The sequence below is a fragment of the Plectropomus leopardus genome, chromosome 20 (genome assembly GCF_026936395.1).
Source record: "Plectropomus leopardus strain MGB_pleo_1.0 chromosome 20, ASM2693639v1, whole genome shotgun sequence".
NCBI classification, from domain to species: Eukaryota; Metazoa; Chordata; class Actinopteri; order Perciformes; family Serranidae; genus Plectropomus; species Plectropomus leopardus.
In genome coordinates, this window is record NC_142195.1 from 16063759 (window position 1) to 16078050 (window position 14292).

Genomic DNA, 14292 nt, shown 5'->3' on the forward strand with positions numbered 1-14292 from the left:
CAGCCCTCCTTTTCTAAATCAAGAAACGACGATCCTTTAAGAGGATGCGACAATATCTGGCAACCCGGAGACGCAATCTGTGTCAATTGCCGGGCGACGTAGCGGGAATAAAGGCCGTAGCCTATTTCTGACTGTGGCTTTTTATAACGTGCCGTGCTGCCTTCAGCCCCGTGTGTCTACATGGCGGCTTGATGGTTTATATTTTAGTTTGCCTGTTGCTCGTCTCTGCGCCGCCAGCGTCGCGTCGTCGCCGTGTTTGTGCGCCGTAATGTCAGGTGTTGGAGGTAAAGAGGAGCCCACGGGATGACGCCTTTCTCTGGGATCGCTCGATGCGAAAGGTGCATTAGGGAGGCTTTTGTCTTTGTTTTAATAATGTTTATTTAATCAGACGGCTGTGGAGGGAGACAAAAAGCTGCGACACCCAGACTCAAGATGAGAAAAATGCCCCTTCTGAGGATCGTCTTTATTATTGATAGACAATAATTAATCCTCGAGGGGATGTTAATTGGTTAAGGTGGTTTAAAGGCACGCGCGTTGCATTTTGTGATGTCCTATTTTCGCGTGTAGTAACCGGCTCGTCGTGCAGCTTCAGTCGGCTACAGACAGATTATAACGCGGCGGAGCAGCAGATCTGTCTGCCAGATAAAGATGGTGTTTCGGAGTGAGGAGATGTGCTTGGCGCAATTGTTTCTGCAGTCCGGCTCTGAATATGACTGCATCAGTGAGCTCGGGGAGCTGGGGCTGGTCGAGTTTAGAGATGTAAGTAGCTACACATGATGCACACTCATTTTCTTGTTATTCACGTGCCTGTTTTGCCATAAAAGCCTCATTTTAGGCCTGTATTTATTATTTTAGTAGGCCCCTTTCTGTTATTTTAAGACAGAATTAATTAATTCTACCTCTCCTCTCCTTGTCTCTCTGGGTATATGCATGTATTTTTGAGGAAGGGGCGTGGATTGGGGAATTTCCTTCTGTAAATAGACCCAAATTATGATAATAAATGATAATAATAAACTTAATTTCTATAGCACATTTTGAAACACAAGTGCTTTAGAGGACAAGATAAAATACTATAGGCTATGCCAGAGATACTCAACTTGTTTCAGGGCCACTTTTGCATAATGACAAGAGGTCAGGGGCCTGTAGGATTAAAGGGCATTTTTAGGATTTTAGGATGTTTCTAGGATTTAAGGACAGCTGGGGCTTGGATAGGGCCTCTGTGAGGTGTGCGGGGGATCCTCCACTTGCACTTTTTTTTATAAACAAGCCTTATTTTGATACTGCTGGCAGATATACTTAAAGTCAAAGAACAAATCCCAGTTTGAAGCATTTTATTTCTATTGTAAATTAGAAAATGGTGTGGGGGGCGGGGGGTGGGGCAGGCACCATGTGGAGGGCAAGATGTGACAATCAAGATTAAAACATCAATAACACAAAATCAAAAGCAAGCGAGCAAAACTATTTATATAGCTCATTTCCTTCCAGGTGGAAGAACAATGTGCTGCACAAAGTGCGAGGTACATTTTGCTGGCGCACAACAAAGCCGTCAACTGACCATGAAAGTGAATCAAATCCATTAAAAATGAAAAACTCATAAATAATAACAAGGATGAAGGATAAACCAATAAAAGACACAGTGAGTAAGAACTGATGTAAAAGTAAAAGTTACAATTAAATAAAATACATGCTTAAATTACAACCATTGAAAATGGATAATGCATATGAATTAAAATGCACAAACTAAAATTAGAATAAATAGACCAATAAAAGATGATAACACATGAGTAAAACCAAACAAATAAGCACAAATAATATTTAAACCAATACGCCAGTAAAGGTAAAAACACACCTACATTAACACCAATAAAAAAAAACATAAAAAACATTGACCCCAGGCTTAGAGCAGAATAAAACAGAGTGCATTATCAAAAATAATTTTTTAAAAAAAAGATAAAATAGGCATAGAAACTAGACAAACACCAGATTTACTGTTGATACTGAGAATGCGCTATCGCTCTATCTGTCTGTCTGTCTGTCCAGTAGTGTTTTTGCCATTTTTAAACCATAATAAACAATAATTGATGTTTTCAGGTCCAGCCTAAAACTGTGCTAAGATGCTTGTTACTGCTCGTGCACTGACTGATGCAGTAACTTGCGGCTGACCTGTGGTGCTCCTCTGGTTTCAGCTCAACCCGAGTGTCAGCTCATTCCAGCGGCGCTTCGTCAGCGAAATCAAGAGATGCGAGGAGATGGAGAGGATTCTGGGTAAGAGAGGCACCTGGGGTTGGTGCATGCGGTCCTTGAGCACGCACCTGGATCATTTATCAACTCATGGTTGATTGTGTTTTGTGAAAAATGGTCCCTCGGAAGAGATTTAGACAGCTTGTTCTGACGCTCCAGCAGTAATTAACATGAAACAAACCATCAGCATTTTTGAGTTTTTTTTTTTTTTTGGACAGGATACCTTCTGAGGGAGATTCAAAAGGCGAACATTGCCGTTCCAGAGGAGGATGAGAGCCCGCTGGCTCCTCCGCCCAGACAAGTCCTCGAGATCATGGTAAGTGTAATTTCACATTTGACTGTAAAGTCCCTGTCCTGTGGGCTTTACATAGTGTGTAATTGAACTTTTATGGGTTACAAACTTTAAACTTGTGTTCAGAAATATGGTAATAAAGTACTTAATTACCATATTTATGAATGCACATTTTTAAGTTGATTCCTCATAAAGAATTACATTTTCACATTATTTAAAAGGAATTTTAATTATGTACTGTTACCATAATTATGAACACACGTTTTTAAGTTGATTACTAGCAAAAACTGAATTGGCCCAACAAAATTGTCCACATTATTTTAAAGGAATTTTAAAGTGTTATACACTTAATTAACATAATAATGAACACAGTTGATTCTTCAAAAAATTATGTTATTGCAACTAATTTTTCCACATGATTTTAAATAAATATTAAAGTGTTAAAATTGTGACTGCATCCTCTCTGCCATATTCAGCATTTATTCTTCTTCATCTCCTGAGTTAACTAAACGAGCCATCCTGCTGCTGAATGCAGATATATAAGCTGATGTTAAGTGTGTGCCGATGTGCAGGAGCAGCTTCAGAGGCTGGAGATGGAGCTCAGCGAGGTGGCCCGAAACAAAGAGAAGCTGCGGAGGAACCTGCTGGAGCTCACTGAGTACACACACATGCTGAAGATCACACGGACCTTCATACACAGCCGCTCCAGAGTAAGTGTGTCTCCAACCGCCTGCCTGTCACGCACTGCTTTTTGTTTGCATCACAGGATGCAAGATGCTCCCCGTCACCTCTTCAGTAGCGTCTTGTTTTCTTGTCGTGTTTTGTTTCTCGGCCGACTTTAATTAAAGACTCAGTCAAAATGCAGCCGTTTCAAGCAGCACCTGACTCATGCAGGCTGCCGTGTTAGAAAGGGAAGCAGCAAAGAGCAACAAGGGTGTCTTTGTGAGAATAAACATCACATTCCAGTGTGCGAACGCCATGTCGACTTTGTGTCGGACCATTTAAGGAGCAGCTAATGTAAGCTGTCATGAATGAAACATGTTCCCTTTTATAATTAGCATGAGGCTCTTGGTCCCCAGTATGAAGAGTTCCCCACCATGGAGACAGACTCGGTGACAGGATGCACCGGTATGCAAAGACTCGGAGCCAAGCTGGGGTGAGCTGCCGTATGAGTCATTAACATCCACAGGATGTCATAATATGCACCATCAGTGAGAAATGAACCCTAAACGCCGTCTGATCGCTCCTGTCTGCAGGTTTGTGTCAGGTCTCATTCAGCGGGTGAAGGTGGAGGCCTTTGAGCGCATGTTGTGGAGAGTGTGTAAGGGTTACACCATCCTCAGCTACGCAGAGGTGGATGAGAACCTCGCCGATCTCGACACTGTGAGTGAATTTTAATGTAACCCTAAGGGACTGTTTGGCGTATTTTACAGGCCTTGACTCTTAATTTTATGATCATTTTGTGTTCATGTATATGGTATACAGTTTGGTAAGACTGTGCATTTTTGTTTTATCCTGGAATTTCCAGCTCACTTCCTTCAATAAATCTAAAATACATTGTGTAGACAAAGTGCAAAAACATGCACCATTGAAACCCTTTCAAAGTGCAACTTTTGATCCCACAGACATCAAAGCATAAAAACACACATTGTATTACTTGTGGATGTCAATCTGTGCTTTTGCCTTGGAATTTTTCATTTTTACTATTTTCCACCTCATTTAGTATTTTTTTTTAAAAACATATTTAGCCATATATGGAGAAAATACATGCTATTTCCACTAGGTGCACTGTCACGATCAATGTTTCTGCAAATTACTGACATATTCCAGGCTGTGATAATAAAGACAACAAAACTATTTTGCATGTAGTATATTGAAAACATGTTCCTTGGTTTATGTGCTCTCTGCAGCTGGTGTCTATATTCGGCAAAATATTGTTTGTGAGTTACTGTACTTACATAACATATAGTTATGAATATTTAAGTACAACAAATAAATGATGAAATAATAAAGAGATTTTTTCAGGGGCTTTAAAATAAATCTTCATAAAATGATGCTGTAGTGGTGAAATAAGTGACAAATCCTACTTGTGTGCCAGCAATAAAAAAATGTAATGTTGTAGGGATACATGTAAAAGTTATTCTTCATCACTTTATGATTTCTTGTAGTAATTTGCCTGATCTGTGTTGTTTCAGGGTGAGATCAGCAAAAGTGTTGTGTTCCTCATCTCTTTCTGGGGCGACCAGATCGGACAGAAAGTACAAAAAATCTGTGATTGGTAAGAATGCCACAATCACATGACTGTCTGTCAAACTGATGGTATTGTCCCTCACAATCAGCGTGCATGTTTGTCTCTGCTGTCCTCAGTTACCACTGCCATCTTTATCCGCACCCTGAGAACGATGAGGAGCGGGCAGATGTGTTGGACAGCTTAAGGACACGCATCCAAGACCTTAACAACGTAAGTCTCATGAAGAACATTTAACACGTGCGCACATCCCCGGTGAGTTTGTAGTAACTGTTGTGTTCCTCCAGGTGCTGCACCGCACCGAGGACTACCTGAGGCAGGTTCTGCAGAAGGCCGCAGAGTCAGCGTACACCTGGGTCGTGCAGGTCAAAAAGATGAAGGCGATCTACCACATCCTGAACCTCTGCAGCTTCGACGTCACCAACAAGTGTCTGATTGCGGAGGTGTGGTGTCCCGTCAGTGACCTGGCAAACCTGCGGGGGGCGCTGGAAGAGGGCTCGGTGAGGAAGAATAAATATTAAAGCTGATCATTTTTTAATGGTGGCAGATAAATTTATTGCAGACAAATGATTTCATGCACTAAATCCGCCTCTCTAAACACAAAGCATCAGCGTTGCAGCTGATCAAGTTAGATATTTAGTGGAGTGCAAAATAAATACTGTTTAAAATGAATATGTGACTAATTTCATAGCATTGCTAGATAGTTAAATTTAGAAGTAAGTTGTTGTACTTTTCTCTCTCTTGAGCTGGTTATAAGAATAATTTTTGGCCTCTGAATAGAATTGGCTTTGTTTATCAGCTGTTATTTGCCCAAATTGTATCACTAAGATGCCTTTTTTAATTATTTCGCTTTAATTCTGGCAGCAGGCTTTTTGGATGACTTGCTGTCCTGAATCACTCCATCTGTCATGATTTTTTAAAATTATTGGCTGCATCATTTGTTGTTGTTGTTGTTGTAGTTTGCATTCATTAGCATTTTCTTCTCTTGGTGTACAGTGCACGCCAGCAATTCCCTCTGCACCACGCTGCGTATTTGGTTGTTTTCAGGTTAAATTTATCACCCAGAAATCTCAGATTTTTTTTTCAAACCTGTGAATATTTGGCATGCATAAACGAAAACAGCTCCAGACATCATCAATCTGGGTTTTTTCTGTGAATTTAATGCTGGTTAACCCCGAGCAAATTGACTTAAGTTCTTTCAAAAACAAGGGAAGAAGGTAATGAGCAAGGACAGAAGAAATGAAAAAAAATCCAAAAATTAGCAAGAAATTAGTAAGACGTACAGGAAAATTAGTTTAAAAATAAATGAATTTAAAAAAACATGCACTAAAAGAAAGTTTAAAAAAAGAAATCACCTCTGAAAAAGTGCTTAAAAAGTCTAATAATTTTGTAACATAATTTAAAATTTGTAATTATAATCATTATAAATAGTTTTGTTTCCAATTTGTGAAATATGTCTTACTAGGTCAACATTTTTGACAGAAATTGCACCAGTTTAATAATGGTTCAAAGCTTTAAGTTCTTGTGAAAGGCATCTGAATGCAGGACAACAAAGGTGATGTTGCTCCAGGTGTCAAAGGGTTAATTTAAAACTGTTTTCAGAATTTAACATTTCATTCTTTTTTTTTTTATTAACAGAGAAAAGGTGACGCCACTGTACCGTCTTTTGTGAACCGAATCCCGAGTACTGACACCCCACCCACCCTCTTAAGAACCAACAAGTTCACATCTGGCTTTCAGAGCATCGTGGAGGCGTACGGGGTGGGGGACTATCGCGAGGTAAGCCCAGGTAAGAACTCTATGTCTTGTTAAGAAAAAACTCTAAAATAATACTTCAACCCCAAAATGACCATTTGTATATCAGTGACTCACCCAGTGTTACATTAAATTTGTCAACTTGTTTTCCTTACATGCCCCCACATTGAATAAAAAATCCAAAAACAGAGAAAATATAGGATGAATTTAATTAAATTCAGGACACATTTAACAACAGCACAACTATATCAAAACATCTGTTGACAATCTCTCGCACAACTCGTGCTGTATAATCCAAGTCTCATTTATCCAGTCGTATGTTCAGAACTTCCCAAACACATTTATTTTCACCAAAACCTTAGTATTTACAACACTTCGACTGTCTCTGGCACAGAGTTGCACGCCTGACCAAGTGTGTGGGTTTGAACTCTCCTGCTGGCCAGGAGCTCTGCTGCCACTCACCCACGCTTGTCGCTTCCCAGCCAATGAAGGAGCAGGGAGGCGGGATTTAAACAGAACACAGGAGCCCATGCATGCTATTCGTCCGTGCCTGGGAATGTTTATTCGTAAATGCTTAAATAGTTAGCTTTTAGCGAAAATGCATGTGGTAGGGCAGTGTTGATTATATGACCAGATAAATGAGACTGGTATCAGTGGTGTAATTTAACAAAGTACAAAGTACTTTTTACAGTACTCTCTACTTTATGCGAGTTTTTATATTTCTGTCAACTTTTACTCCACTGTTTTTTCTAAATGAAAGGGACGGGGGAATCGCTGATTATACTGCACGAGTTTCGTGAGAGTTTGTAAGCTGATTTGGTGATATAGTTTTGTGGTCGTTAAATGCAGCCTTCATTTACTTCAATTCACCAAGAATTCTCTCAGTTTTTGGATTCTTAGCTCACCATGGAGGCATTAAAGAAAATTTAAAGTTTTCTTCACAAATTTATCAGATTATAGGGTGAGTTATTGATACACAAATGGTCATTTTTGGGGTGAAGTATTCCTTTAAAAAAGTTCAGGGTAAGAACATTAAAGACATTTCTCTCACTGGCAGCTCCCTACACCATCATCACTTTTCCGTTTCTGTTCGCTGTGATGTTTGGCGACCTCGGGCACGGGATGGTAATGAGTCTCTTCGCCTTGTGGATGGTGTTGACAGAAAAAAAGCAGAAGAAGAAACGATCCAGTAATGAGGTAGGAATGATTTGTTCCTCTCATCCATAATGCAGAGTCTGGTGATTGTAAATTGGTTTTAGCTGATAGCTGTTGATCTCAGATATGGGCGACATTCTTCAACGGACGTTACATCATCCTGATGATGGGGCTTTTCTCTATCTACACGGGGCTGATTTACAATGACTGTTTCTCCAAGTCTCTCAACATATTTGGCTCCGGGTGGAGTGTCAAAGCTATGTTCACAAATCAGCAATGGACGTAAGTTAGCAGAAAATACGCACAGAAACATTTTTTTATGTCAGTTTTAATATTTTATTGAATCAATACATATCTTTTTTTCACATTGCAGAAATAAAACCCTCCAAACAAATGCTTTGCTTACGTTAGACCCAAACGTCAGCGGCGTTTTCAGTGGACCGTACCCGTTTGGCATTGATCCTGTGAGTAAATGCACTCAGACATTACAGTCAGGATATACTCAATTAATTTTGTATCTTTTTCACTAATATGCTCTTTAAATATCCTGTCAGATATGGAACATGGCAGTGAACCGGCTGTCTTTTCTCAACTCCTACAAGATGAAGATGTCGGTTATTATCGGGGTCATCCACATGAGCTTTGGAGTGGTGTTGAGTGTCTTCAATCACCTGTGAGTGGCTCAAGTCATACGCTCCTGGCAGTGACCTTACGTTGCTTTTTCTTCATGCACTGAAAGCATGAGCATCTATCAGTGTCCTGCATCAATGTGCAAATAAAAATTCTGTATTACACAGGGTTCCCACGGTCATGAAATATATTATGAAATTTAAAAAAACCTGGAAATGCTTTGGAATTCAAAGAATGTTTCAGAACATTTTGAATTTACATTGTTGGAAATGTGTTCATGAAAATGTGTTAAGGTGTCGTGTAAGCTCAGGTTCTGGCAAGGTCTCAAAACTGTTATTAATCATTTCTATAAAACAAACATTTGTGGACGTTTGCTCCCTGCTCAGGGAATTATTGAGTCTTTTTTAAAGGTAAAATCTGCAGGATTGTTAGTTCAAGTTTGTAAACAGTATCACCAGCAGAAGTCAAAATGAAAGCTAACCTCAGCTTTGACTCCTTGGCATTTCGCCTTTTGTTTGGTGCTGTATCTGCAGTTTTCCGTCCTCTTTGAGGCCTGCTGCTTACGGCCTGGTTGCTACCTTTTTATAAAGTCCCAGCCTCACCTGCATGCTGTGCCTAGGAACCTCCCAACTACAGCAAAATAAGAAAATACAGGCAAAGTGCATCATCTCTGCAGATAAATACACCACCACACGTGTAATGATTGAGAGGGATTATTTTTATAATATTTGCAAGGAAATTCCTGCATTGTACGGTATATTTTTAAGGCAGCTGTATTGCACAAAGTCCGATGCAATAACCACAGAGTTACTAAACTGGCACACAATCAAATAACTGTAATTCCTTAGCCAATATTTTGGGTCATTTCTTGTAAAGTTACTCGTTGCCGCCTTCTTCTGTCCTTAAAAGAATTGGGCCAATTTCCTCAGGTTTCAAAGGGTTAATTACCTTTTTTTATTTTAACCAATTAAACCATCTTTTCGCCAGTGTTAAAGTTATCTCTTTGTGGATCTGTAACTTACAGACAAGCATATAATTCAGTAAAAATGGCGAGCACAGTTTGCAAAAAAAAAATCATTTTTATTTAGCTGTAAAAGGGATTTCAGCCAGTCATCAATATTTTAGGATTTCCTTTAAGGGCACTCCTCTGGAAATGAATATGTGGGTGCTTTACTATGTGTAGTATTTTAGAAAATATTCTCAATTTTCCCTGTACTAAGACGCTAGCTTTTAATATAAAAGTTTTCTCAGCAGCTAATCACAAATGTCTCTAATGAAACTGGCTCAGCATTTAGGGGTCTAATCCTTAAAACCAATCTCTCTTTATTCCCATACTTTGTTCTCTCCCTTCAGGCACTTCCGACAGAAATTTAATGTCTATCTGCTATTTCTTCCTGAGCTGCTCTTCCTGCTCTGTCTCTTTGGCTACCTGGTCTTCATGATTCTCTACAAATGGTTGGCGTTCGGTGCACGAGACTCCAGCCAGGCTCCCAGCATCCTCATCCACTTCATCAACATGTTCGTCATGCAGGGGAAGGATATCACTCCTCTCTACCCGGGACAGGTATGTGTTGAAACCTTCTCCATTAATCAGCTCTGGATGTATTTTGATGTTTGTTGATGCATTTTTTGTTGTCTTGATTCCACAGACTGGGCTGCAGATCTTCTTAGTCTTAATAGCGATGCTGTCGGTTCCTGTGCTGCTGTTAGGAAAACCTCTTTACTTGTACTGGCTGTACCGTGGCGGCAAAGGCCTGCGCAGACGCAGAGTATGTGTGATCATCCGAAATGTATTTATAGATTCACCCTAATTAGTTTCTGATCATTTGTCAAAGCTTTTCAAATTAACAACGATGTTTCACCTCAGGGTTATGAGAGGGTGAGGCGTGTAAGTGAGGATGACTCCACAGCACCATCCTATGAAGATGATGAAGAGGAGGGACTTGATGAAGTGCCAAGCAGAGAGGCGCTTCCTAAAGAGGTCAGAGGTCCACCAGTTTCCTGCCTTTACTTATTTAATACAGTCCGTAAATTTTCACGAAAATATCTTTTCGTCATATTTGTTAAAACTGTCACTTCATCCACACAAAAGGAGATGAGGCAGATAATCTGTGGGAAAAAAAATCCGGTTCCTCCTCCCACTTGTCGTTTATCTAATGGCATTTGCCAGAATCTGCTGCAGCTCACAGAAAACAACCCATCAGAGGAGTCTCTTACGCAGCTGTCAATCACTGCTTGTGAACTGCAGCCAAATTGTCAAAGTAAGCAGAGCTGATAAAAATGAAACAAGATTCGATCACTGCATTGCCTACTTCTTGCCTATTAGTTTTCGGAAACATATTTTAATGCACTGTTTAGCTGTAAAATGAGACTGTTTCCAACATGGCGGCAGGGTCACGAACTGTTTCACTTTACAGTTTGACAGCGAAACGTTAGAGACTCCTCAGCTCTGTTTGGTTGTTTTTGTTTATGTGTTAAGGCCTTTAGACAGATTATCTGTCTCATGCATTACAGTCAGGATATCCTGACAGTTTGTGCAATTCTGTCAAATTGAATTATGTACTTTTAAAAGACCCAGCATTTTACACTGTGAGTCTGTATATACGTCTAGATGTTTTAAATGGTACTATTGGCATTTTGAAGTGAATGTGACGTGCTGTAGTAGCACATTAGAAGATACTTGCCAGCGTGCATTCACTAAGTGGTGGATGTGGTCATTGTATTATTGTGTTGTGTTTGCTGTTGTTGTTTTTGTCATCACTTAGCTGTCTTATTTGTACTTTTCCCTGTCATGTTACTGGTTTTAAGAACATCTAGCAAGAAGGACTGCCATTAGAAATATACAGTGATGTATATAATATGTATTGCACTTAAGTATGGCATGAAATATAAGACAGAAAATAGGGTTGCAGGAAATAATTGTGAAGCTTATTTATTATACTGTGAACACCGGCATTGTCTTTCTGTAAATAAAGGAATATATAAATGCCTTATAGTATGCTGTATTAAAACAGGATTACTATTTTGTCTGGATGCAAATTTTCTTTTCCTAGGATGGCAAAGAAAGACCCCGCCCTACTGTCCCTCTGATGGGCTAGTACTCGCCTTCAGTGTTTGGAGTGGTACAGTTTGGGCATGAGTACTGGAACTGGTTAGAGTAAAAATGTCGGGGTAAGATAATCGGAGGAAGAGTGAGGCAGAGTGGAGCGGGTCATGCCTTCACCATCCTAGGAAAAATAATTTGTAACGTTGTCTTCATTTTCATCAGTCTGACTCTGAATTAAGCATAATATCTCACTTATTATTTGAACTGTTTTGCAGTTTGACTTTGCGGATGTGCTCCTGTACCAGGCCATTCACACCATAGAGTACTGCCTGGGCTGCATCTCCAACACTGCATCATACCTGCGTCTCTGGGCTCTCAGCTTGGCTCATGCCCGTAAGTGCAGTCACCAAAAGTAGTTCACTCTGAACTGTCTGTGCCTCTTTGTTTCCACTAATTTCTATTTGGCACGACTTCTTTAACTTACTTAAGAATGCATTCTGTGTGTGCCCTTGTATATATTGTGCATCTGTATGGGCTCTATTTTCAGAGCTGTCGGAGGTGTTGTGGGGCATGGTGATGCGCCTGGGTCTGAGGATTACTACAAGAGTCGGGGTGGTGTTATTGGTCCCTGTGTTCGGCCTTTTTGCCGTGCTCACCGTTTCTATCCTACTAGTCATGGAAGGTTTATCAGCGTTCCTGCACGCTCTCCGACTTCACTGGTGAGTCTCATTATACCAATGAGCCTGTGCCCTGTTTATTGAGGTCTTCAATAATGGCTCTGTAATAACCTTATTAGGGCCCTGACACACCAAGCAGATGGTCAGCTGTTGGTCAATGTTAATTTTTAGCCTATTCAGCATGTTGAATCGGTGTCACAGCTTGACAGAGTGTGAAACCGCTCTCATTGCGGGTTAAGCTGCGTGCACAAGAAGAGAAACGGAACTGAGAAAGACAAACAAACTGCTACAGTCAAGAGGGCGTGAGATTGAAACCGTTTATAAGCAGAAATGAACCGGAAATGTTTGCGTTACTGTTCGCCAGTGCACAATAAATATCTTTTGTTCTTTCAACATTAGGTTGTATTGTTAATGTGCCAACTGGCAAACTAGCACCTTGAGTCCGTCCTGGCGGTCCTTCTCTTTCCCTTTTTTGATGGTATGGAGAGTTATTTCCACTCACGCAGGTGCAGGACGCACATGCTGTTGTCTTTGTAGTAAGTTCAAATGCAGCTTTTTAGCCGAGATACAGGCGCCTTGAAGCAACCCAACAGTCTCTCTCCGTTGCCCCTAGGTCTTTGACGTCAGTTTGGTGTATCTGGGCCTTTAAGACTTAGACTGCGAGTGCGGTTACATGTACATGAATAAACTGTTTATGAGGCTTATACCTGTTATGATCATATTCAGGATATGGTTTTTACATCCCAGTTTTTTCTTTTCAAAGTTCTCCAGCTAGCATATTGGGGTTTCTCATTAACATGCTACACATACATGTTAACATGCTCAAACATATAAACGGGATACTGCAAAAACCTCAATAGAAATGGGTTATTCACATCCATGCAAATGCACTCATTGAAATTAAAAATGTAATGATGTCAGATTTTTGTTTTTAGAGTGACCTAGCTTAGCTTTTTCTCGGTTTCCTGTTTTTATCACCTCCCCCATCGTTCACTAAAGATCCTTTACTTGAACACTTGATTTCAGGGTGGAGTTTCAGAACAAATTCTACCACGGGAACGGTGTCAAGTTTGTGCCCTTTGACTTCTCCCTGCTGCCCTCCGTTTTTGAACAAGACGGCTTGCTTTAAACAAAACATGAAGTCTGAGATAACGCAAAAGAATGGAATCAGACTTGATGATGGGAAGGATGCTGGAAGTTTGAAAAATTCACACTGTGATGATGACTACAAACCTTCGAGACAATGGACTGAAACTCTTGTAGCAACGTTTTTTCACCGTGACGATTTTTAAAATGTTATCGGCTGTGCTGACTGCCTTACTACTGTACCCAGCAAACCTTTGAACACACAGAGGTTCGAAATTCTTCTTCTGTTAACCAGTTAATTTTGTTGGTGAGATATTGCTCAATGCTACCTACAGTTGGGTGAGTTCAAATATTTAATTTGCATTGTGCTGTGTAAACTGGTTTTGTATTATTTACAACATGGTATTTAAAATACACAGTTATACAGTGCAATGTAAAGTCACAACAATATCAAAGACCATATGGAGCATCCTGATGTAGTGCCATAGAGATTTATTTCTGACGATGATATGGGAATGCCTTTGGGTCTTTTAAAACTGCTCCTCCACATGATGAGAGAAAACCTGCAGGCATCAAAATCTACAGAATAATAAAAACACTACAAACCTTTTTGTGAGGCATATTGTCACAAAGCACTTTGCAGAAATGATTGTACAATGAAAAGTTTTCACTCATGACTGTGATGATGCCAAATGAAAATAATTAACTGTTCGCTGTTTGCTTATTTACTTATTATCGCATTTATTTAAGCGTAATCTCCCCTGTAATCGATAGAAACATGTCAAATACTCCAGAAAAAGTCAAGAAGCCGTAGGCCTTTCTTTGATGCTTGTTGCGTTTGTAAATGATAATTAATCATGGTATTTATTTAAATTATTGTCTGTACAAGAGTCTAATATTTTACCATTTTGATGTGTTAAATAAAGGTTTCAAGAAATGCAAGTGACCAATTGTGTTCAGTGTGATTTTATTAGCTCCCTTGTTGGGCAATTAATTGATAACAAAACATGACTTCAACAATTATTAATCCACCTCCAGAATCTAAATTGGGTGAATGAGCAGTTTTCCAACGTGTGCATGCAGAGCTCTTGTCTGTCAATTGTTTTGTTGTTCCCGAGATGTTACACTGACAATAATGTGCCTTTTGACAAGACATCATACT

At 39.9% G+C, this 14292-nt stretch overlaps 1 protein-coding gene across 2 annotated transcripts; it reads left to right on the plus strand.

Moving 5' to 3' along the window:
- The first annotated feature begins 59 nt into the window (after nucleotides 1-59).
- On the plus strand, nucleotides 60-14076 carry atp6v0a2a (ATPase H+ transporting V0 subunit a2a). 2 transcript variants are annotated; one of them, XM_042509430.2, is made up of 20 exons: nucleotides 60-759; nucleotides 2187-2265; nucleotides 2460-2557; nucleotides 3106-3243; nucleotides 3592-3689; nucleotides 3790-3916; nucleotides 4729-4811; nucleotides 4901-4994; nucleotides 5069-5281; nucleotides 6420-6570; nucleotides 7594-7733; nucleotides 7816-7973; nucleotides 8065-8155; nucleotides 8246-8364; nucleotides 9675-9885; nucleotides 9971-10090; nucleotides 10189-10302; nucleotides 11643-11760; nucleotides 11915-12086; nucleotides 13071-14076. In XM_042509430.2, exons 1-20 carry the CDS (start codon nucleotides 649-651, stop codon nucleotides 13171-13173), a joined length of 2538 nt encoding a protein of 845 aa, XP_042365364.2. In that variant the 5' UTR covers nucleotides 60-648; the 3' UTR covers nucleotides 13174-14076. The 2 variants fall into 2 exon arrangements, with proteins under 2 accessions (XP_042365364.2, XP_042365366.2); XM_042509432.2 differs by having other exon boundaries at nucleotides 3613-3689.
- Nucleotides 14077-14292: the final 216 nt, after the last annotated feature.